Source organism: Emydura macquarii, unplaced genomic scaffold, assembly GCF_026122565.2.
Source record: "Emydura macquarii macquarii isolate MOO-44397 ecotype Brisbane River unplaced genomic scaffold, CSIRO-AGI_Emac_v2 contig_1230, whole genome shotgun sequence".
Taxonomy (NCBI): domain Eukaryota; kingdom Metazoa; phylum Chordata; order Testudines; family Chelidae; genus Emydura; species Emydura macquarii.
This window is the reverse complement of record NW_027131367.1, coordinates 5,407,508-5,432,565: the sequence shown is the minus strand read 5'-3', so window position 1 is coordinate 5,432,565 and position 25,058 is coordinate 5,407,508. Positions and strand designations below refer to the sequence as shown.

Here is a 25,058-nt window from a genome sequence, read left to right as displayed (position 1 = left end):
ACATAATTTAATCTTGCACCAGGCCAGCGGTTCCAGATCAGCAGTGGGGTTGATGACGAAGGGAGGACAGAATGTTATCATTTCTCATCTGTGATACGGGAAGAGTGCTGGGTGAAAAGATCCCAAGATGAGAAGGATCATCTGGGACTAAAGAGGATCGCCCCTACCTCGCAAGGCTCCACGGTGAAGAACTTACATAAGAATTTACCTAGAATAGAAGGCAAATCAGCCCTTCCCACAAGAGGTATTGTGCAGGTTACCCAAGACTGACTGAGTTCCCCACACTTAGGACTCAGTACAGACTCCACAAATCCTAGGGCCAGCCTTGCCAACAGGCAGCCCAGGTAGGTATGTATTTGGATCTTGCTAGGTAAGAGCTGGTCATGACAATGAGATGCACTGGGGAGAGGGGAGGGATTTGGAGTAACATGTTCTCACATGTTCATCACCGAAGCAGACTTAGAAGTGACCCATCCTGGGCTGGAAACTTACTTGGGGTGGGCGAACGTTGATGGATTTTTCAAGTCCCATCTCTTCTCCTGCCCAAAGGTTCCCACCAATTTCCCGTCTGGGGTCCACAGCCTGGCGCTTCTGTCCAAGGAGCCGCTAAGGATGAATGAATCTGAACTGAACATGAAGTGCTCGACACTCACCACCGTGCTGCGATGGGCTGTCCAGCTACAGAGCAATGGGGGCTTCTTCAGGGAGTCCTGAGACTGTGGACACAGGAGAAAGAGACTCAGGTAGCTGGCCACAAATCACAACCTTAAAAAAATCCCAACAGATAAAGCAGAATCCACGTCACATGGATGGAACCTAGGACCTGGGATTGATCCAGGTCAATGAGGCTTCAGGGAAGAAGTGGGGTTATTCACAGGATGCATTTCGTGAATATGGGTCTGACCTAACCTTAGATAAAAGGGGTTTGTATAACAGATTTCTTCTGTATTTTATCATCAGTGCAAAACCCATCCTGCATTAATTCATGCCTAATTATCCTGAAGAGCTTCAGCCTTTGACCTGGTGTCCGGCATATTTGGCACGGATTAAGGAAACATTTCACACCCAATGTCATCATTTAATTGTAAAAGGAAATTAGGAAAAATTGAATGAACTCTGTGGCTAATGTGGATTTCCAAAGTAGTGACTATCACAGAGCATGAATCCCTGCAGCCAGACTGAAGATCCCCATTACCTTTAATAATGGAGAAGAATGAGCCCTGTCTTTGGTCCTTACTCAAGCAAGACCTGCCTTGGACTTAACTGGGATGTGTGAGTGAGAGAAGAGTGAAGTTAAAAAGCAAACACATGGGTGGCAGCACCATTGGAACAGGTACACAATGAACCAAAGTAACTGTGATCTCAGTATGCTAATTCAACAGCCCTTTCCACCTTTCTCCTCTCTGCTATTTGTTAACTTTACTTATGGGGGTCTAGAACGGAGTCTTATTCTCTCTGTAAAGCACCCAGCACATTGGATGTACTGCATGTACTGTATAAATCATAGTTAATAACACTGTGTGACTGGGTCCATGCACTACTCTGGCTGTGGAGTTAGTAAGATGCTTATCACTCTAAGTAACTTGTTTACTTAGCAGACTTAACAATTCTATCGCTTGTTTTCTGCACGTGCTGTGTCTATAAGCCCAGCACTGGAGATTTGTAAGGGAAGCAATCTTGGTGCTCAGCTCATGTTATTAGTGGTCAGCGAGAAAGGAGAACATTAGAGGCTGAACTGAACTAATTTTATTTCTTTGTGGGCAGCATGGGATTCCCATGATTTTCTCTCTGATTTTCTCCATAAAGGTTTTTTTAATCATGGAGTCCATGCAAGGGAACAAACAGTCTTTGCTTTCCTGCCAGAGATGCAGGGTGAATGTAACAGGCATATCTGGGGGGAGGAGGGGATGTTTGAAGGCCATATTTAAGACCGTGATGCTGCAAACTACCATGGCCAAAATTCACGCTCACAGAATAAACATTCAGGGAAACCCCAGTAGCTCCTATTCAGGAAGAATGGTCCCATGGTTGGGGCATTAGCCTGGGGCTTGGGGGACACAGGACTAGTTCCCTGCTTCACCAAGGTCTTCCTGTGGGATCCTGGGCAACTCTCTCTGTGCTTCAGTCCCCCCCCCCTGTAAAATGGTACTCTGGTAATAGGAGCCATATGGCATAGATGTATTGAGCTTCCTCCACCAATCCCTTTGGCCAGTGCAACAGCCCTGAGCTCGCTCGCTCACACACACACACACACACACACACACACACACACACACGCCTCTATATTTGCAGTTCTGCATCAATAGTCAGTAGGGCCGACAAGCTAGCTGGAGCTGAATGGCAACCCCTGAGCCCTAAGGCCTTGAAACGTGAAGGTTCAATGAGTAACTTGCTCCTTACATAATTCCCGGGTGGTGAAGGGTCAGAAGTCCGCTGAGAGCAGGCGGGCTTGGGAATATTAAAACCACCTGGTGAATCGTTTTCAGAGATTCAGAAAGTCCCAGGCCAGAAGGACCCATGTGATCATCTAGTCTGACCTCCTGCATAACACAGGCCAGGGAGCTTCCTCCCGTTATTCCTAGGGCAGATCCCGAAGGAAAAACCCCCATACTTGATTTTAAAATCAGCAGTAATGGAGAATCCATCGCGACCCTTGGTAAATTGTGACTAACTCTCACCGTTCAGAAAGGCCAGCGGTTTGAGAACCAAGTTGCAGCAATACTTCTTACCAGGCTTTCTGGTGGATGGCGCAGAGCCTCCTTCGGCAGAAGACACCGTCGGACTGATATACGACAGAGCAGTTACTAGAGTGAAACCCTTTCCATGAAGCTCCTGGCAGCAGCTTGTTTCACTCCATAGTCTGGTCTAGTGACTCCAAACCAATGGATAATTCTCAGGCGACTGTAGCTACCGCTGGTTGCCACTGAAACTTCTGGAACTTTTCTTCCAGAGCTCTGTGAGGTCACCAGCTCGCTGCCTGGCTGCTCTTATTCAGACACCATGGCACAAAAGTGTCACTCTCCTGACCTGCGAGGAGGGCGGGAGATGGGGGGGACTTCGCCACTTGGAATGGTGCTGGTAGCCTGATGGTGTGTGTGTGTTAGATCTGAGAGATCTTAAACATCAAGGGAGCTGCAGGTAACTCAGAGAATCACATCTAGCCGTGGACAGGCTCTCTACTTAAATATTATAATTTATTGTGAATTGACAATGTGGCGTTGGGAGGGTGATGCTGTGCAAAACCAGAGGGAAAAGTGTTCCCTGCCCTGAGGATCTGACAATCTAAATCAGACAGACAACACAGCACACACTCGTCAGACACACAGCTAAACTTCCAGCAATGCAGATATTTTATAAAATAGATGGTAACAATTTCCTGAGCACCAAAAATATGTCATTCTGCTGCACACCATGGCGGCGCAGAACTTCATAGCATCTGTGCGATTGGGGACAGAATATCTATCTTCCTAGTATTAAAATCTCAGGCCTTTGCCAGCTGATGTATAGGTGAAGCTCTGCAAACATGGAGCTGTATACTTCCTATGGCCAAACCTAAACTGTGCTTGTTGTGTTATCATTGAATGACCTGGGCAGAGAATGTGAAAGTAGAGACTGAACCAAATCGTAAAGTTGGGCTCTGGATTCTGCTCCTGTCTAGGGCACTGGGGTTTGGATTCAGTGATTTCAGGCCCATCGCTAGTTTTGAAGAGACTTTTGGAGGACATTTAGCTCACAAGGAAAGAGTGACAGTTCCAGGAATAAAGGGTGGCATGGAAGAGAGCTTAAGATGGATGAGAGACTTTGGAAGTACCTATTCAAGTTTGCCTGATGCCGGCCAGAGACATTAAAAAGAAGCCTGATGTTCTTTTGCCCAAAGAAGCAAGCAGTGCCCGTGACAAGTGAAGCACCTCGGAGATGCAACTCATTAGGGATAATTAGGAGATAAATAACAATACATATGAACATGGTAACCTCTTGAACTGCTTTGTCCCTACATCCCAAGGCCATTTCCATATCCTGGGAATGAAGCGTGAAGATTTACCTGAGTTTTAGGGGACAGCCCATAATTTGAAATGTCCCAAACCTGGATGAATCCACGTGTGTCTCCAGACACAAGAACACTGTTTGTGAGATTGGCTGACAATCCAGTCACACATACATCCTCTTTAGCTGGGGCATAATAAAAACCTGAAACAACAAGAGGGGATGAAAGGTAACATTTTCAAAAGTGCTTAAGTGACTTAGGCGCCTACGTCTCATTTTAAAAGGAGACATCACCACTTAGGAACCTAAACTCCATTGATTTCAAAGAGATTCAGATGTCTCTGTAGATTGTAAACTTCTTGGGGCAGGGACCATCTTTCTGTTCTGTGTTTGCACAGCAGGAAGCCCAGTGGAGTACCAGACCACGCCTAGGACTCCTAGGCACTAAGGCAATACAAATAAATAAGTGCTAAAGCCCATTTCCTCAAAGGTAGTTAAGACACCTAACTCTCTTGAGTTCCTAAGTCCTCTGTCACTTTTGAAAATGGGACTTAGGCATTTTTGAAAATCTTATCCTAAACCTTCAAGGAACTCTGTCAGGTTCAAAGGGCATGTACTCTTTTTATAAAAAAAAGTTCCTCATCTGTGTTATTAATATAACTTAAAATGATTAAAACAGCAATTTTAGTTCTTGAAATCCGCTTTCATTATCAGCAATAATTCTTGAACTCCATTCAGCTTGAACAATGAAACAGACTAGTCAGTTTCACTTACCTTTCTGGTTATTTCTGTCAGCTTCACTTTTTTGTTCTTGTGCACAACTAAAACGCTCCCCCCGCTTGGGGTGCAAAGACTGCAGGAGAATGGTATGTACAGTACCCTGAAACAGCCCCCATTCAATTTCATGGAATGAATTAAAAATCATGGACACATTTCTCCTGATCTGAATTTTTTTAGTGAAAAAAACCCTCCTAAATTTTGGGCCAAAATGGACCTGACATCTTTTAGTTAAATAAAAGACAGAGCAATAACATGGTCCTGCCTTCGGCCAGCCTATTACACTGACAGCTGTCCACACTGTGGAAAGTGGCTTCATTAAGTAGCTCGTCAGAAGCAGTTTATTGAAGAGAGGATTCTTTGTTCCCTTTCTAAATCCATCACACTGCACCTATTTTTAACACAAGAAAAGATATCTTTTCTGCACCATTAGAGTCGCATTGGCAGCACAGGCCTCCTCACACTATATTACACTTATTAAATATAGCATCTGATTACTATAACATCTTATATCTATGTCACATCTGTTAGCCAGAAGAATGCCAACGGGTTTGCATATATAGGAATTAGTCACCCACTAGTGAAATGCAGCCACCTCTGGGATGGAATCTGGCCGCCTTTCTGTGCCAACAGCACTGGCTAACAGTTTTGTTGTTTCCCCTTAATGAGAGGAATATTTTCTTCTGTTGAAACACTAGAGTTTTGGGGGCAGTTATTCATGTTGGAAACTGGCAGAGAGCCCGGGACCCACTCCAGAATAGGCAATAAGCCCAGTGGTTGGGACACTTACTTGGGATGTGAGAGACATGGATTTGGAGCAGAGATTTGAATCTGGGTCTCCAACACTCCAGGTGAGCATCTTAACCTCTGGGCTATAGATTCTCTCTCTCTCTCTTTGTCCCAATGAATATTTAATTATTTATACAAAGTGGAACAGCTCTAGCAGGAATTATATGTAGACAGACTGACCCTAGGACAGATGCCTGGGATGAAGGAGATCCTAACCACTGGGCTATTGGCTATTCTGGGGATTCTCTCTCTTCATAAGAACATAAGAATGGCCATATTGGGTCAGACCAGCTTCTGGCTTTCCACGTTTGTTTCATGAAAAATGTCAAAAGCTCTCAATTTTGTTCTGATGTGGAATGACAACAAACTCTGAAACATCAGCGTTTTTCATGGAAACAGAAGCTCAGTGGTTTGTAAGGTGTCTCATAGAGGGACCCAAAATCAGTGGCTCCTTTAGAAAACATTGGCTTGAGGGTGTGTCTGCCCAATAGCTCGGAGGTGCAATTCCCAGTACAGGTGGATATACATATATATACACTAGCATGTATATGTCTACCTGCACTGAGAATCACACCTCCCAGAAGCTGTGTAGACATATCCTTAGTGTCTCTGGGCAAAATCCTGATCCTGCTGAAATCAATGGGAGTTTTGCCGTTGATTTCAAGGAGGCCAGGATTTCTCCCTCTGTGTTTGACTCTCTTTTGCTGGTTATCAGCACAGATGGACGTTCCTCAGCTTGTCGTTGGTTTTATTTTCTGTAATAGCTCACCATGTACAAATGCAGTCACCTGGATTGCCATTTTCCACCCATGAACTCTGTGCTCCCTTTTATGCTTAGCTAAAATTATCTGCTCCAGGGAGTGTGGCTGTGCACGGAACAGCACTTCTTTGCCTTTTTGCGGGTAATTTCTTCTGCTTTTCCTAGGTTTAGCTTAATGCATGTTTTTGGTTTTCATTTTTGTAATTTTTCCCCCTCCGCAGGGATACTGAAGTGGGGCACTGAAAAAAACAAAAACAAACCAAAACAAAAACACTCAACCCCAATCACTGGGAAAAACATTTCCCAGGAGAAAGGGCTTGAATATCCTGTTTTTAAAGCTGGTCTCATGTAGTATTTTGGAAGCTTTTTCTATTTTGTTAGCATTGGGTTTTTGTAAATAACGTATACATTTTCCAGTTGTTTTTAGTGCCAGTATCTGAAGTTCCAGTAACTGTAATATGGCACTCTAGGACGGAGAGAGAATGAATAAATGTCAGATACATCCCTGCAGTTACATCAGGGAAGAATTTGGCTCTTTGGGCCAAATCCTCGTTGCAATGAAGTTGATGGATGTTGTGCTTTTGTTTGCAAAGGGACCATGATCTGGTCCAATAACATCTTATGTCTCTCAGTAGGACTGTGGTTATATCATACGTTGCCAGAATCTTTTTGAGAGAGAATTCCTGGAACACAGAGTAGTTTAAAATCAGAACACGCTGAGGAATACAGATCAGTTCAATCACAATCCAGATTTCACAGTCAGATGCCAGCTGCGAGACCTTTCACACTTAGCCCTGGTCTACACTACAAACTTAATCCACATCCCTGAGTGACACAGTTATGCCAACCGAACTCCTGGTGTAGACAGCACTATGTTAACGAAAGGGATTCTCCAGTCGACATAGCTACTGCCTCTCAGGGAGTTGGAGTACCTATACCGATAGAAGAAGCTCTCCCGTCGGCATAGGTAACGTCTTCACTGCCGTTGTAGCGCTGTAGGTTACAAGCACTCCATTATAATTAGCATCAGCTTTAGTCACAGGTTGGATAGGTGACCAACCAAAGCAACGCATTTCAGGGGCAACACCAGGACTCCAAACACCAGGGAATGAATTGTCCTGCAGGAAAAGATCACCAGACCCCTGTACTCCAGAAGCCCATTTACACGCTGCAGAAGAAGCCAGCTATCAAGAAGACTCTGTACTCCTGGACTCCATCTCCAGGACTACGAGACAGGATAAGAACAGTTGGACAGAAGACAAGTTCCCTTCTCTAGCATGGGTTGGGCAAGAAAGATGGAGAGATTGGGAAGGAAAAGAAATAGCATGTAATCCAGGATTAATTACTTCAGGTTAGGTGGAGGTGTCTCCTTTGTTTCTCTACCACCAAAACAAGCTGTTTCTGCAACATCCTCATGGTCTGTTGGCCCACGGACCAAGAGGCCTGGAGGAGACACATGCTTCCAGATCTCTAGTTAGGCAGCGATGAGCCCCTGACACTCGGTCCCCATTGAAATTAACAGAAAAACTCCCCCTGACTTCAGTGAGCTGGCTTTTCTCCACAGGCCACCAGGATCTGAACATCCAGCTGAAGTTCTGATGATTTTCACAGGTAAGACTTACCGAATTCCCGTTGCTCACCAAGGACACTCCACCAGCGAAGATTCCCAGCGTCAGAGCTCACAAGGATTGCACTTTCTTTTAAAACCCCATCCGTGGATCGGTGCTGGAGAAAGAGTAGTTTATCCACTGGAGAATGTGACCTAAAATTCAGTGAAGACGATGTTCAAACCATCCCTAAATCCACCTGGCAGGTCAAAAAACCCAACCATTTTTCTAAAGGGCTGGTTATTCTGATTGGAAAGGAGGAGAAATGCCCCGAACTATAAATAAGGTTGCATTTTAGGAACAAACTTTTCCTGTGGTTCCTTTCTTCACACAGACATAAATTAAAAAAACCCACACGTTTCAGCTTTTTTTATTGAACTATTCAAGCCAACTTCTATAAGGCAACCCGCAAATAAATAACTGCCTGTATGTATTGGCCGGTAAGCATCCAGCAAAGCCCTGCATTGTCTTCAAAGTTTCAGAGTGCTGAGAGCAAGAATCCCAGTCAAAACTAGATCTGCACTAAGGCCCTGAACCTGCAAGGGATGACATGTGGGTGAACTGCTGTGCCGGCCAAGAGCCTGACTGAAGCCAGCTGTGCCCAAGTGGCAAGGAAAGAGGTCTAGCTGGCGTACATTTCAAAGAGGTTTGCAATTTTTTGTTCAGTGGCAAAGGGATGGGGAATGTCTTCACGGCTGGTGGCTCGTGGCACGGAGTTTCACATCCCAGGGTTGACATTCTGAAGCTCGGATGAAGAACTGCATCTGGCTTCTTTTGGAAACCTTTGCAAAGGGTGTAATTCTTCTCTGGTTCCCTGTCTATCAGCCCGGTAATCTTTCATTATCCCACACCACTGGAAACACAGGGCCTGACCAAAGCCCATTGAAGCGGATACTTGTCTTCCCATTGACTTCAGGGAGCTTCGGACCAGGCCCATTGCTACATTTTTACATCAAAATTACAGGGCAGGAATGGAAAATGAAGTCACACTCCTGTAACTGTGTGGAGAGTCAGGCCCAGTGTCTTTATTAAGGGTCAGATTCTGCCAACCCCACTGAAGCTGGATAGTACTTTTGTCCTTGAAGAGTCCTGCTGATCTCGGCACTGCACTAGTCTATATCACAGCAGCACATTGCATCACTCCCTCTTCCGGCTCAGCTGGTGCGTTGAGAGTGGAGCTACGGATTCAGCCATTCCCCACCTCCTCTCAGTCTCTTGCTCAGGTGTGAGTAAGCAGGTGCACAAAGTCTGGCTATAGCCCACACAAGGGTGTAAGGGAGGTTCTTCTCCTTACTCCCATGCAGGTCACACTCTAGTCCTTTAACCCTATACAGTGTAGGCCAAACCCATCAAGGCTGGCCTAAATTTAATGGACCCAATCCTACAAACTATCTACTCTCAAAGCTCCTGTTAATGTCCATGACACGCAGAACCAGGGGCAGATCCTCCATGGGGCAGATTCTCTGGTGGTGTGAGTTGTCATAGCTCGATTGAAGTCGGCGGTGCTATGACAATCTACAGCTGCTGAGCACTTGTCCCAAGGGATTGAAACACGTCAGCTGCCTTTGTCCTTTCCCAGATTTCACAATTCAACCCTGCACACCCATGTATGCTCACCATAGCTCCAGCCGCTTTGCATCCTCAAAGCGCTTTGCAAACATTAATTGTGCTGAGGGTGGTGCTCAAGTTTTGCAAGAAACCTTCACGGTTTGCCCAGCATGCTGCGCTGATCACAGATAGAGAGAGCAATGCAGATTCTTTAGTGTACACCACCTGGTTTTTAAAATGTGTGTTTTAAAATAACAACAGCACCGCGACCAGCACCATCACACAAAGCCAGCAGGTTAATCAAGATAAGGAAGATGCACAAGCGGGATGCTGGAGGGAGGTGAGACACCAACATTTTTAGCAGCAAGGCTCTAATAAAATGCACTCTTCTTTTCCTTCTTTGTGTTAGAAAAAAGGTGTCACTTGGAAATGAGGCACTCCCAAACTTGGCGCATGGCCCACAATTAATGAATAACTCACCCTAAGCCATTTAAAGGACAATGATACCTTTCGTGCTGAGTCTGTCTCAGGTAGAGATACACACTCTGAGATTCCACATTCCAGACGATAATTTCTCCAGCAAAGGTGGCTGAAGCAAGAAGCCCAAGAGAAGGACAATAGTCCACAGTCAGGATGTCCTCTTTGTGCAGCTGCCCGCCCTTCCAAGAAGGATTCGCAGTAACATATAGGGCCTACAAACAGGCAGAAAACCGAATACAACTCAGGTTTTACTAATCTGATTAACAAAACACACTGGGGCAAATTCAGTGCTGATGTAAGCAGGGGTGGTTTCCACTGACTTCAATGAGGTTTTCGCCCACTTATTCCAATGTCACTTCCATGGGTATAACAGAAGGATATGTCTTGTTTGTTTAAACAGTCAACAATTAGCACTTTGCTTTTTAACAGGCAGCTATTCCCAGGCCATTCCTACTTCTTTACGTACCCCAGGTTCACAGAAATCATAAAGGACAATTTTCTGATTCCATCCCACTGTGAGCAATGTTTGGTCCCGCAAAGCTACAAGTCCCGTGACTTCAGCTTCTTCCACTACCTCCAGTTGGTGTAAGATGTGGCCGTTCTGAATATCCCAGACCTGCTCAAAAGAAAATAGATTTCGTTTTCTCCACCCACAATATTAGCCTTCTCTTGTCCAGCCCCCCAGCCAGGATCTTCAATGTAAGAAGGGGAAGGAAAGGTACAAAGATGGTAAATGAAGTCTCTGTCTCAAAGAGCATAAAGTCTAAAGATGAGCTGAATCAAAACTAGGTCCCGATCACAACTGAACACTTCAGAGACGTTCCTATCTGATTCCAGAGGAGAATATTGCAGCTTGGCCTATATGGTAATTGTCACGCAACATAGAATCATCGGAGCTTTGCAATGGTTGCTATAACGGCTTTTAATATATGCGGTAAAAACAATGCTGTGCTTTCTGTCTATCCATATTTAAGGCCATTGTTGTGAACTGACAGTGTTTGACTGAAAACCCAACCCTGTTAGCAAATGGTGAGTCTGCTGGAAAATAGTAAGTGCATTCTGCTGACTTTCTGGGACAGATGGCTCATTAGTCATCTGTGAGGGAGGTGAGAATATCACTCTAGAGAGAGGACCTCAGCTGTGAGCTGAGCAGACCTTGGTGAGGAACCCTGTGGACAGCCAAACTTGAGAGATTTTGTGCAGAGTTGTTTTAGTGAATACGACTAGACACCAGAAAAGGGGCTACATTTTGACCTGCTACAGCTTGTGTGGGCTGTGCTTCATGCTCTGTATTCTGGAAATGATGGAACAGGCAAAGGATGTTGCAAAAGCAAGAGCAGTTCTATTCTGCTTCAGTGAACAAACCTTTATGGTCCCATTCCTTGATGCTGTAATGAGCCTGTGCTGGGAGTTGTCAAGGGCCATACATGTAATCTCTTCATTACCATGGGCATTGCTTATGAAGAGGTGCTTGGCACCCGTTACCACATCCCACACAGCAACAGTGGAGTCATCACATCCCGTCACCACCTGCCAGCAGAGAAAGCGTGGTTTGAAAAGTTCTGGTTTTGAGTTACGTTACAGTTTGCTAATAAAGAAAGCCCTGAGGAGAGGTATGGAATAGCATCTTTGTTTGGAGCAGGACTTCACCTTCCTTGGATGGTGCATCAGCTCACCAGCTTATGCAGGAAAGCCAATTTCCCCACTTCAACCCATCTATAACATAGGCAGTGGCTGGTCCAAGGAAGCTATAGACTGTTCCATGTATATCCATTGAACGGAATCACTGAAATAACAGCGGATAAACACTTATGAGGTCAATAGGGGCTAGCGTAGGATTGTTCTCTGCAATCTATCCTCTCCAGTGCTTTGTTCAGGCTAGTTTGAAATTACTCAATGCTGAAGAATGTTGATAAATTGAAGAGGGCTCAGAGATGAGCCATGAGAATGATTGAAGGATTGGAAAACACGTCTTAGTGAAAGACTGAAGGAGCGCCGTCTATTTAGCTTATCAAATAAAAAGTTAAAAGGTGCCTTGTTCACAGTCTATAAATGCTTACATGGGGAACAGAGAGACAAGGTGGGTAAAGTGGTATTTTTTATTGGAACAGCTTCTGTTGGTGAAAGAGACACGCTTTCAAGTTACACAGAGCTCTTCTTCAGATCAGAGCTCTGTGTAGCTTGAAAGCATGTCTCTTTCACCAATAGAAGTTAGGCCAATAAAAGATATCACCTCACGTACCTTGTCTCTCTAATATTTTGGGACCAGCGCAGCTACAACACCACTGCAAACTACATGAAAGAAATTCGATTCCTTCAGGCTAGCTGACAAAGGTATAAACAAGAACCAGTCGCTGGAAGATGAAGCTAGGCAAATTCAAACTAGAAATAAGGTGCAAATTTTAAACGGGGAGGATAATTAATCATTGGAAGAACTTCTCAACTGTTGTAGTGCATTCCCCATCACTGGAAATTTTTAAATAAAGATTGGATGTTTATCTAAAAGCTCTGTTCTAATTCAACCACAGCTATTGGACTCGAAGCAGGAATTAATACAGGGAAGTCCTAGGGCCTTTGATATGCAGGAGGTCAGACTAGATGATCACAATGGCCTTACAAATCTATGAAAAAATTGAAGGAGCTTCCATCACATCCCTTCAGAGAGTATTCCACAGTCTTATAGACTACAAAGTCAATTCTCCATTTGCTCATTTCCATTAGATTTTTTCTTGTTATACTGCCTTAGACCATCCTAAACAATTCTCCTTGCTTGGTGTTTATATCCTAGGCATTCCGTAGGACACACAGCACCTATTATGCTATATATTGCAAAACAAAAGTCAGCAATTAAGCCAGGGATGCTGGAACAATTGTTATAGTGAGGGGCGCTGAGAGCCAGCGAACCAAACTGTAAACCCTGTATATGATGCAAACAACTTCAAGCCAGAGGCTGCATAGCGTCCCGTGCACCTCTAGTTCCAGCACCGATGAATGCAGTGATCAAACATGGGACAATGCCGAGTGTGAAAGTGGGGAGCATCACAGAACTGCTCCTAAAAGACTGGTGCTGGCATGCTCAATACTGGTATGATTTAGGAACCTTTCTTTCCAAAGGAAGGCATAAGTGTCAGGGTGGTAATCAGATCTCCTTGGGCACTAGCGCTGCTTTGAATGGAGGTGACAATGGGAGACCCAGGGCAGCAGAGGATAGGGATGAAGAGGTGTACATTTGTGGCTGGGGAATATTAGGAAGCTAATCTGTTGGAGACAAATTGAAAGAAACCAGGCTGACCGGCAAAACAAGAGGAAGATGCGAGGGATCGTGGCTGAGGATGGATGTGGAGGGGGATTTATAAAAAAGGCAGCTGGGCGCAACACCACTAGCTGTGTGGTACAAATGGCTGACAGTTAAACGCATTCGATGATGGCAAGGGAGTTCCTAGCCTCCCGGATAAGAGTAAAGATGGCAAAGCTGCTTAGCTGCAAATCCCAAGTGCTGCTGAGTTCAGCGTGGGAGGTGCTGGTAACTTCACTGCAGTCACTGGCTTTCCTTCGCCAATGGGACTTCTCTTTGAAACTTTTGCTTAAGACAAAGTTCTAATAAAACATTAGGGTATGACATGGCACGTCATTTATTGCTTATTCAGGAGCAGCTTAATATTCACAGACCCTGGCTAACAAGAGTTTAATGTGCTTAGTTTCTCAGCCCTGTCCTGCATTTCCTGGCAGCTGCTCTCCTCCCCTCCGAGCTCCCAAAATATGACACGGAAACACGCGCTGGAGCCAAACAGGACACAACACAAGCCAAGCCACAACATGAACTCAGGGCTCTGTGGAGGTGGAGGAGATTTAAAAGGCCCCTGGACTTGTTTTCTGGGTGGGTTAATGACTGGATTTTGTTGTTCTAACCTCATCCTCCCCGTTTACTGTCGAAAGAAAGCAGCCCGGAAGCAAAGAAACTCTTTTCTTGTGACTTCCGACATGGATTTGGTAGCACAAGTTCCAGGGCACACAACCCTTGCCTGTGTTTTTTTAGTTGGTTTGGGATGCAGTCAAAGCAAGCGAGTGACTAATGTGAGTGAGCTGGCCTGGGTGAAGAGCTGCTTTGACTTCTTTGCTGATTAATAACCAGGGTTGGACAGATGAGAGACAAGTGCACAAGCCCAACTGCTTGCTCCGGGCTATGGAAACAGACAGACACCAATGAACAGTGCACAGCTGCTTCATCCCACGGTTTGCTTCTCCAGCAAAAGAATAGGGAGATTTTAATCTGGAACAACAGCCTGCCCAAGTTCTTGCTTTCTTCCGTCCAGGGCAACTCACTGGAGAAATCGCTGGAGCTGGGCGAGCTTATTATCGCTCTCCTTCTGGTCTCAGAGTGAGGAGGAGAAGAATATGACCCCCTAAGCGTGCTCCCATTTTTCTTCAAGACCTTATAGCACCTCCCAATCAGGCTCTGAAGAGCCTGGTCATCATAAATGCACCTCTCCAGGGGGAATGGAGGGCTGGGGTGGAGGAGGAATCCCTGCCTGGTGCAGGGATTGGATGTGTTGACCAATATTAAAGTGCCTTCCATGCCTAACTTCTCTGGGCTCCGTTGTGCTTTTAAAGCACAGCCCTGCCTGAGAGGTGCACAGCCCCCCCTTCTCTCTCCCTCAGCAGAAGCAGCCCAGTCCCGTCTGTGCACTGGGTCTACTCTGGTGCCTGGTCCCTGGGGCGCCAGCTCTTCCCACTTTGGGACGATGCAAGAGGGAGCAATCCCAGCTGGCCACTAAGCCCTTATGTAAAAGTCCTATAGAATTTCTTAGACATTTAATCTATAGCATTTTATGGAAATAGCCTACAGAAGCCAATAGAGGCTGAGACCCAGGCCCTGCAGTGGGAGCGTTGCCTGAGGGAAAACCAAATAAGGATTCAGTCCACAGTGAGCAAAGCACTTTAACATCCTGGAATCAGCATAGCCTGGGCGGGTGGGCTGTCAGTTAGAGATCTCCAGGGGGATTCATGGAGTGCTCCTCAGACACTATGGTAGCACCAGGGCTCCAGTAACCCCTCGGGCCAGTGTGTTTGAGGGAGGGGAAGCTAGATTATTTTCTGGCTGGCACACTGTAATTGCAGATCCCTTGTCATTGGGGATAACACATGAGGCAATAGATCAGATTTGCTTGTGTACTTTTTCCCGCATCCTCTTTGCACATGCAGACTCTTAACTTACACCCGCTGCACGCACGCGCACACACACGCACGGATGTGCAAATCAGAGTTTGTGTGCTTGCATTAGGATTTGTGCAGCACAAGTCGAAAGCATGAAAAAGTGCACGAGGGCATCTAAAAATCTGCCCCCACTGGATTTTCAGATCGCAGGCGGCTGTGTGCCTGTGGCAGTGGGGTTGGAGCAATTTGTATAGGGGGGGTGCTGTAAACCCTGCATATGATGGAAACCATTTCAAGCCAGGGGGTACAGCAGCACCCCCCCCCCACACACACACCTGGTTCCAGCACCCATGGCCCCTGGTAACTGGGAAAGCCATCTTTTTACTTGTAATTTCATATCCTGGACTGGGAAAGTCACACAGAGAGAAGAAATACAGAGGTGCATAATGAGGTTTTTACAATCACTTTTCTGGAACTGGTTTCCACTGCAAATCTAGCGTGGAAAGTAGAGATGAGTCTGAATCAAACTCCCAGATCCAAACACCCCCCAGACTTTAGTGTGTTCAAAATCTAGATCTGATTTTCTCAGTTGCCCCCATCTCTACAGTGGGCCAAACCAGTACCTCATATGCAAACACCTAAAGGGGTTTAAATTCTGCATTTGTATCCAAATGTTGTGGTTTAATCCCAAACCTACCAGAAAGAGTCAATCAAGACAGTTATCAGAAGAGGTGCTGACCTGATGGAAGAAGGCGTTGTACAGAGCGCCGCACAATGGCGCATCATGAGTAGCCAGCATTTCGTCCTCAGGACTGACACGTGTGAGCTTCAACAATCCAATGTGATCAGCACAGGACACTAAGAGGAGCGGGGGAGGTTGCTGGATGAGTAAGAACGGAAAATCCCCCTGTTCTACTGTTTGCCCTGGCTGAACGCAAGGGAACCTCAGCATCAGCGTCTGCAGACAAGCCTGTGAGAAAATATCCCAGACTTTCAGAACCTGAGAAAGGAAGATAGAGAAGCTGGGACTTATTTACACACCACGGTTGCTGTTTGGTAAAGGTGGCTACAAGTGGCTGTGCGTATTCCCGTATTTTGGGAAGCCTCACAACGCCCTGTTAGGGTAGGTGAAGAATACACGGAAATCACTTCACCCATCTGTGGAGTGGAATCTAGCAGCTTTGTAGCATAGGAAATATATACTGGAGCAGTACACTTCTGTAGCCAATTGAAACTGCCGGAGGAATTTTGGGTGGCAGAATGAGCTGAAATGCAACAAGCGCACTGGTGTCAAAACTCCTAGTCTTATGAAAAGTGTCTGAGAATCTTTAAGGACCACAAAATGGACAGGAGTGCCTTGGTTTCACATCCTATCCAAAAGATGGCAGTACCCCTTAACTTCGTGCTGAGTCAGCCGTTTATTCAGTAATGATTCAGACTGACTCCCCACACCACCCCTCCTGCAGTAACACTTTGGAGATCTTCTACCCAAATACTGACCCAGTAACGTATCAAAGGTCCGTCTGACACGCTGCATACTGAACAAGAGAAAGAGAGGTGAACATTGCTATTAAAGGAGAGAGTGCTGGCTAAAACCTAGCACAAATATGACAAACCGAGTCCTTGGAATAACTGAATACATGTCCTTCAAGCTCATGGATGGCAACTCCCAGAATTGTCGTGTAATGTCCCTGAAAGGTAGCAATTGGCCAGCTCGTGACGTATTGGTTCCAGAGCTGCACAGCGTGATCCATCCCTCCGGTAACCAGCAGATTCAGGGATTTGCAGTAGTCGAAGCATTTTATACCCTAGGAAAAAAAAAAGGAAAAAAACCCAATAAGTGTTTTGCAAAAGTTTGTGCAGTCGATGCTGAGTGTCCGTGGAATGAGGCTGGGCAGTGCACAGACGCCCGACTAGGAAGAGACTCAAGGCACGTCTACACTTAAAACACTGCATCGGCGCAGCTGCTCTGAGAGCTCGCCCGTCGGCAGAGTTCATCCACCTTCCCGAGAAGCAGTAACTATGTTGGGGGAGAAGCCCTCCTGCCGACACAGAGCTGTCTACACTGGAGGTTAGGTTGGTATAACAACGTCACTCTGGGGTGTGGATTTTTCATACCCCTGAGCGACGTAGTTATACTGAAGTAATTTTGTAGTGTTGATCTGGCCTTAATACAATCTTAAAGCATACTAGGGAACCTTTAGAGCACACCAGCAGGGTCTGCCAGGATCAATTAACATGCAGCCTGTTACTGCGCTTTAGAAATCACTCCCGCCACAAGCACATTACCCCACTCTGTAGATAAGCCCTCAGGAATAGTGTCGGGTTTTTTTCCCCTCTTTTCACATTTCAGCTTTGTGATTCAGAAAGCAGAAGCTGTTACTTTTGTATCCCTGATTGATAAAGAAAGGGTTCTGAGAATAATTTAAATATTGTGATTAAAAAAGTGCACTTTCCCCCAGTCCCAGGAGGAAACCTTTGCACTTTGCAATTAGAATTTCTGTCTGGATATGAGGGTGCCAATTCTTTCTTTCCATGACTAAATTTTTCTGTGATTGTAGACGAGAAGGGGGAAAAGGCTTGTTTTGATTTCAGCATTGCTAAGTTTTGTTTAACTATCCAATTGCAAAAACACAATGAACTGAATGGAGCTAATTTAGATGCTTCCGAAGATTTGGTTTCAAATTCTATTTTCCCCGGATTTCATTAAGCTTTATGGATTCTATCTAGACTGTTGATTTTTACTGTAAAATAGAATTGCTAGCTAGTAAAATAGAATTGCTATATTTTTTCATATTGAATTAAAACAGCATAACTCCCATTGAAATTGGAAGGAGCAGGTTAGGCACCTAAAACCTGCTCAGGTGCTTTTGAAAATCCCACCAAGTGCCTATCTGAATCTTTAGGCAACTAACTTAGGCCAATATCTTGCAAAGACTTACACACACGCTCAGCTTTGCACGAATCCACCCTCAATTCCAGATGACGCCAGTGGAAGTTGAGGGTGCCCAGCACCTTGCAGGATCAAGCCCTCTCTTCCTGCAGATCTGTAGCTATTTCCTCACACACGATGCAACTAAGCTAGGTAGCAGAGATACATCTTCCATCTTAAATCTTTTAGCGGCTCAAGCGCTCAGCGAGGATGTGGGAGACCCAGGTTCAATTCACCTCTCTGCTTGAAAGGGGAGAAAAGAATTGAACAGGGATCTCCCGCTGCTCTGAGGCATGTGCTGGAACCACTGAGCTATAGGCTGTTCTGACATGGCTCCTGCAGACTCTCCTGTTGAAGCTGTTCCACTGTGGATCAATAATTACAGCGATTGGGCCGGAAAGAGACCGTGGGACTGACTGTGTAGCCTGGTGGGCCAGGCACCAATGGGGGCAGTGGAAGATGTAGGATCCAGCCTCCCTGCTCCAATCCCTTTCAAGGCCATGTCCCTTTGCGGCTCCAGGCCTTTGTCTCTCTGTGCCTCAGTTCCCCACCTGTACGTTGGAGCTCCGAGCCCTGTCCTACCGCACAGAGGAGTTGTGAAGATAAATACGTTAAAAGATTGTGAGGTGCTCAGATGCTACGGTAACGAGGGTTGGATAAACACCTGAGAAGAGATGACAAACTCCGGTGAGTATAAAACCAGTAACACAATAATATTATGAAATGTACGTGACTGTGCCCCTGATGCTGGAGTTTAGAAGATCTGGAGTGAAAACATCGGCCAGAGGGCAAAGAGTGGAGCTTGGAACTCGGAAGGAAATATCCTACCTTCTTGATTTTCCAGGTGTAAGCTTTTCTCTTTCTGTGCACATCCATGATCACCACAGAGGTCTTGGGACTGCCTGAGGATGTGATGATGAGTTCTCCCTCTGCCACATACTGGATTTGGGAAACCGCTTCCTCATGCACCTCTGGGATGGCTTGATAGTGCAGGAGCTTACTGTGCTCTTTAATTTCCTGGGAGAAAACAGTGGCTATAAACGTCACAAGGTTAGTTCACTGACCAATCACCCGTTGTAGTCTGAATGGAAGTAGTCTGCACACGGACAGGGCTTGGAATAGCAAAAGACATTTAGGTTTTAACAGCAAACTTTGATGAACCCTGGGCCTAATGCAATGCTGTTTATGATGCCATGGCAACCCAGCAGGCTAGATTGTCCCAGGGCAGTGTGATTAATGACTTGATGATGGGATCAAAGATGAGCCCGAGATGCACAGTTCAGATCCAGAACCAAATATCCCCAGGCTTAGGGCATTACGGGTTTGGTTTGGGACCATTCAGAATGCAAGGCCACTCTCTAAAAATAACCCGCTGGCTTTCTAGCTATACACGAGAACAGCAAGAAACTCTGCTCACATGCTTGGGAGCAACTGCAGCGTTTAGTTCTCTGCTACAAACCGAGGGCCGCGATGGCGTTTCACAGTTGGGATGCTGGAGATGCTGCTCTGATTTCTGCTGCCCAGAGGCCTCTCCCCGCCTACGCATTTTACCTCAGCCAAGGGCAGCATCCAAGTCTAGTTCCTTTGAATACCCAGCGAATGTACCTTGGGCAGCGCTCTTATTTTGAAGGGAAACATTTTCTCTTTTTTAAAAAAAAAAGGTTTTTTTTTTTTATAGCAACTCCTGCCCAGGTCTGTAGAAATGAATATTTCACAAGCATTTAGTTCCCCCACCAGTCTATTATTTGTAGACGCTGCTATCTGAAATTAATGGATAGTGTTCAGTGGGGCCTGGGGATTTAGTGCTCCTAGAACGTGACCAGTTACAATCAAGCCTGCTGCATCATTTATTGCTAATGAAATACGCTGCAGCTGCACTACCTAGATATCTCAGGTACTCAGCTGGCCCCTTCACACTCGTTTAATGTATCTATCCTCCCAGCACCCCATGAGCGAGGGAAGTGCGACTCGCTGCATTTTGCTGATGGGGAGCCGAGCCACAGAAAGACTAAGCGACATAAGGAAATCTGTGGCCGAGCAAAGAACTCGAGACCCTAGGACTCGTGAGTGTCCCAGCAACCCACATGCTTTATACTGCAACGTTCGACTTTGATTCTCCTGGGCAGAGGGAGAGAAGCAGTGAGGAGAAGAGAGGGATCTTAGCTGGACACAGTCTCTGCATGTGCGCAGAAAGCAGGGGCAGGGCAACTCAGCTAGAAAGATCCAGAAAGCTCCAGAACAGGGGGTCGCTGGGTCAGAAGATTTCAGTGGGTCACGTTTTAGTCACCATCTGAGAGCTGAGCCACTCAGAGAGCAATGGGGCAGGGGGGAGGTCCTTAATAGAGGAGTAAAAGCAGCCCTGTGGGCTGATCAAGGCAGTATCAGAATTGTGTCTGCTGTGCAGGCCGGGTCCCAATCCCTGTATCGCCTTGGATACAGGACAGTGCTATCGACTAGGGAAGCCCTCCATTAGGATAATGTTTTGGCCAGTGCTTTATGGATCTAGAGGGAGAGCATGGGAGGAGGAGGGGAGGTATTTGGTACCCCTAGCAGCTATAAAGCCTGTGCTCCTTACAGGTAACTATCCACCAAGTGCTTTAACCTGGGATTCTCTCCGTTACAGAGCGTGGGGGCAGCACTTGGCGAGGTGAAGGTTTGTGAATTCTTGCCTGACGTCGCTGGGCTGACAGGGAGAAGATGGTGGCATCTACTTGGCCGTGTGAGCTAAGCCTGACCTAACCTGGACCACCTTTGCTAGCCAAGACAATCCCATAGGTCAGTGGTTCTCAACCCGGGGTACGCAGAGATCTCCCAGGGGTTACATCGACTCCCCTAGAGATGTGCCTAGTTTTACCACAGGCTACATAAAAAGCAGCGATGAAGTCAGTACAAAGTAATATTTCATCCAGACAATGACTGGTTTATACTGCTCTACATACTCTACCCTGAAATGCAAGTACAATATTTACATTCCAGTTGATTTATTTTATAGTTATATGGCACACATGAAAAAGCCAGCCGTTTTTCAGGAACCGCGCGCTGTGACCCTTTTGTACTGTGATGTCTGAGTTTGTAAGCGAGTCGTCTTTACGGGAGGTGAAACTTGGGGGTACGCCAGACAAATTAGACCCCTGAAAAGGGTACCAAAGTCTGGGAAAGTTGAGAGCCGCTGCCCTAGGCTCTGTTTTCTCCAGCATCCTGAAAGAGGCTGGGAGGGCAGCGACCAGGGAGGGATGGGTCCATTTAGAAGCTTAGCACCATTCTGGATGGCGCCTTTCTGCCCCCACCTGCATGAAGATTCTCTGCGGCCCCGCATGGTCTGTGAAGGGCTTCTCAAAGATGCCTGAATGAGGACGCAACAGCCAGAAAAGGTGGACACCACCGCGGTCATCTCCCCAGAGCAGCAAGGAGCGGCTCCCTATGGACTGACATGGAAACAAAGGCACAGAGGAGGAGGGAGGCGTTGGGATTTGCCCAGGGAAGCTGATGATGTTCCCTTTATGCTCTGTCTTTGCGTGGTTCACAACAGATTGAAAATACACCGAGCTGAATTACGCATGAGTCAATGCTGAGAACCCCTCGACCTGCCGTCGGCCCAAAGCCAGGGAATCAGTCCACGGGCCAAGTAGCATGCGGTGCCTCAGGGATCTCCGCAGAGAGCTCTGACACAGCATCCCTCACGCTGCCTGTGCACCCAGTCCCTGGGACCAAGCCTCCTCCACCAACCAGACCCATGGCATGCCCCAAACTTCCCACATGTGGCCACACAGCGTGCTCCCCCACCCCCACCGAGAGCTGGGCTCTGTGCAGTACAGCAGGTTCATATTTGTGACCCCTTCCCAAATCCGGCCCCTGGACTAGGGTAACAGCTCCGCATTGGTGTCACTGTGTCAAGGACCTCACACACGGCAGGGTAGCAAGATTTGCCCCATCCAGCACAGGCAGCTGATAAAAAATCAAATTTCCCACCATAGGGAAATGTGTATCCCCCATACAGGCAGTATTGATTCTTTTACTTTATATACAACATGATATCTGTCTCCCTATAGACACCATTACACAACTGGCTAAAATACATAACTGGTGGAGTGGGGGCGGGTTTGCCTTTCCCTGAAACATCAGGTTCCCGCCTCTGCTAGAAGCGAGATATGGAATTTGATGGCGAATGCTCTGATCTGTTCTGCAAATCCTCTGCTCCCAAGTAGATTATAGCTAGAAAAGCTTCCTAAATAAATCCCAGTGTCAAATCTGAGAGCACCCTTGTTATTCCTTTAAGTAATAATTAACTTTTCCTTCTCACCCTGAATCCTGACTGGCTTCTTAGCCACTCACCAAAGAATGGTAGCAAACAATCTTTGTGACCTAAATCAGGGTGGCGTCTTGAGTCTGAAATATAAGACAATCCTCGATTGTGACCTTACCTCCAAGAGTTATAGCTTGGCACAAATGATCAGAAACACTTTCAATACTTGGGGGTAAATAATGAAGGTTGCAGGTAACTTTATAAGCACCTATTGGAACATTAAGTGCCGTGCCACCATACCTTTGCATTATACCAGTAGTACAATGACGTTGGAACATTGCTCAGGGCTGGATGGATAGAAAGAAAAATGGCATATTAGAATTATTGATATTTTTTCTATTCCACTTCGTCAATATCCATTTTCCATGGATATGTAACCAGGGGTCCTATTGTCTCAATGCAGTAGGAGGGGATGGAGATGCATAGAACTCATCACAGTTCCTGGCAGTGAACAATGCAAATTCCTTGAGTATGCATGAAAATATTGAGGTCAGAATGACGTCTAGTTTCATTATCATCTACATGCTCTTATACCCATCAACATAATCATCACTAGAGACAGACATGAACCAAAACTCTGAGCCCAAACACCCATTGAAGTGCTGTGACATTTATAAATGGATCTGAATTTAGCAGCCCCGTCTGTCTCGAATCACTTCTTGCATTCACCTGTCCCGAGCAGTTGCTGCCCTGTTGTTTATTTAAGTAAGGTTCAATGGGCCTGTTTCTCCATTGCCTTGTGCAGGAGGTAAATGCTCTCACGTGAGAATGGTAGCACATCGCTTCCACTAACCACACAAGCTGCAGGACAATGTAGAAACAGATCCATAATATATGAAGGGCAGCTCTTCAAATGGTGTAGCTCTGTTCATCTCAGTGCTCACACCAGTTGAGGATCTGACCAAGAACCATATTCTGCCCTGATTTCTCTCTCAAGCAATCCGATGGGGCCACAAGCTGTTTTCACTAGTGTAAATTCATCTTGCCCTCCCTGCACCCAAGGGAGCCAATCTGGATTTATGCCAATATCAGTGTGAACAGAATTTGGTCCACTGGCTTCAATAAAGTGAAGCTACCTGAGGTGCTTGCAGGGGTGATACTTCCAGCCTGTTACCCACACACCTCTATAGGAATCCATCGCCTCCATGGCTGACCTACTGGTGAGTGCTGGGGTCCGGTTCTGAAGATTCAACTCCCCATCAGCTGCACCTTTACCAAACCCCATGGCTTTGGCTACCTGCCTTCTGCCAATTTTGGCTAACTCTATTAAGCACTCAGAGAAAACAACAACAGGAGCCTCAGAGACTGCAATGAGCAGTTTATTGCTCTCCAAAATACCCAGGCTTCTGTGTGTCATCCTCAAATCGCCCGGGGCTTTTTCCTGGGAATCAATGCTGGAAATCAGATGTCTGATTGAAACTATACCCGAACTTCAGAATAGAACCTGGGATCATTAACAGAGGCCCCTCCTATTAGTAAAATCCGAACTTGTACCAAATAAATGAAACTCTTCAAAGAGGTTTGCCGTGGACACATCAAAAAAGTGAATATCTCTGCAGGTGGTGGCTACTGCAATTTTGTGGACATTTGCCATGTATGCAGCATCTGTGGTCCAGGATTTAAACCTTCTTTTTTCCTCTTGAGAGCCTTTGGAATCTGTTGCAATCTGTCAGAAAACAAGCAGCAAAGGAAAACTCAAAACATTTGAATCTCTCTCAGAAGAAATGCATTGGTGCCACCTTCAGCATGAAACAGCCAACGATACTTTCCCAGGTGAAGTTCAAATGTCCTGATTCTGCAAGGAGCTGTGTATTTTTCTCTCCTGCTGATGGCATTCAGCACTTTGCAGGAATTTCTCAGCAGCATCTTGCAGTGCCAGGGCCATTGGAAAATGAAGATACACGGCTAATCCTAGCTTCCTAAACATCTGCATTATTATTAATCTGTATTGCAGTAGCTCTAGACGCCTGAGTCATGGATCAGGGCCCTTTTGTGCTAGGTGCTGTACACACTCCCAAAGAGCTTACAATCTGAGTAGTAGACAAGAGACAACAGAAAGACATGGACAGGCAGTCACTCTGACCCAATATAATGCTGGCCGATGCAATGCATTTAATGATACTCACAAATCTAATCCCCTGATTTTCCCCACAGCTGATGGAAGGAGTGCTGGGAGCCACAATAAGCGGTTTATGAATGTAGGGACTTGGTTCTCATTAGGGATGGTTTACACTCAGAATTTCTTGCAAAAGGGAAATTCTGACATTTTGGGAAACAGTTTGTTCAGCTTCAGAATGAAAACCAGAAATGTCAGAATTTCCCAATCTGGGAGAAACCGAAGTGTTCCATTTAAAAAATGCTCCCGGGCCCTCTGGCACCTCAGCAGTCCACCTGGCGGCTGCCGTAGAGGTGAGGGCCCAAGGGCTTCCAGGACCCCCAGATCCCAGGACATCTGGCTGCCTGACTCCTCAGGGAGCCAGCTGACCCAGCAGTTGGATATCTCGGGGATCCAGGCTATGATTCAGGGAGCTGGCTACCCAGGGTGTCATGGGGCCAGGTAATTACTGTGGAACCTGGAAAGCCCAGTTCTGCAGCAGCCCCACAGGTGGGAAGCCAGGGAGCTAACATTTTATTTCCATTTTCCTGACAGAAAAATCAAATTTTGGGGGTAAAATTGAAATTTCCCTGCAGGAAAATGTCAATCGTGTGGAAACTGCATTTTCC

The 25,058-nt window shown here is 46.1% G+C and overlaps 1 protein-coding gene across 1 annotated transcript in view; it reads right to left on the bottom strand.

Moving 5' to 3' along the window:
- LOC137152592 (cilia- and flagella-associated protein 337-like) overlaps positions 1 to 25,058 on the bottom strand; it is a 46,818-nt gene that overhangs the window by 17,431 nt on the left and 4,329 nt on the right. Inside the window, exons 5-16 of the mRNA XM_067547305.1 lie at positions 23,829 to 24,000; positions 22,575 to 22,621; positions 21,319 to 21,456; positions 18,860 to 19,048; positions 16,716 to 16,907; positions 15,839 to 16,099; positions 11,311 to 11,475; positions 10,412 to 10,561; positions 9,973 to 10,157; positions 7,933 to 8,072; positions 4,043 to 4,188; positions 493 to 716 (exon numbers count right to left, since the gene is read on the bottom strand). Coding sequence (XP_067403406.1) covers positions 493 to 716; positions 4,043 to 4,188; positions 7,933 to 8,072; positions 9,973 to 10,157; positions 10,412 to 10,561; positions 11,311 to 11,475; positions 15,839 to 16,099; positions 16,716 to 16,907; positions 18,860 to 19,048; positions 21,319 to 21,456; positions 22,575 to 22,621; positions 23,829 to 24,000 — 2,009 coding nt within the window. The remainder of the gene's footprint in view (positions 1 to 492; positions 717 to 4,042; positions 4,189 to 7,932; positions 8,073 to 9,972; positions 10,158 to 10,411; positions 10,562 to 11,310; positions 11,476 to 15,838; positions 16,100 to 16,715; positions 16,908 to 18,859; positions 19,049 to 21,318; positions 21,457 to 22,574; positions 22,622 to 23,828; positions 24,001 to 25,058) is intronic.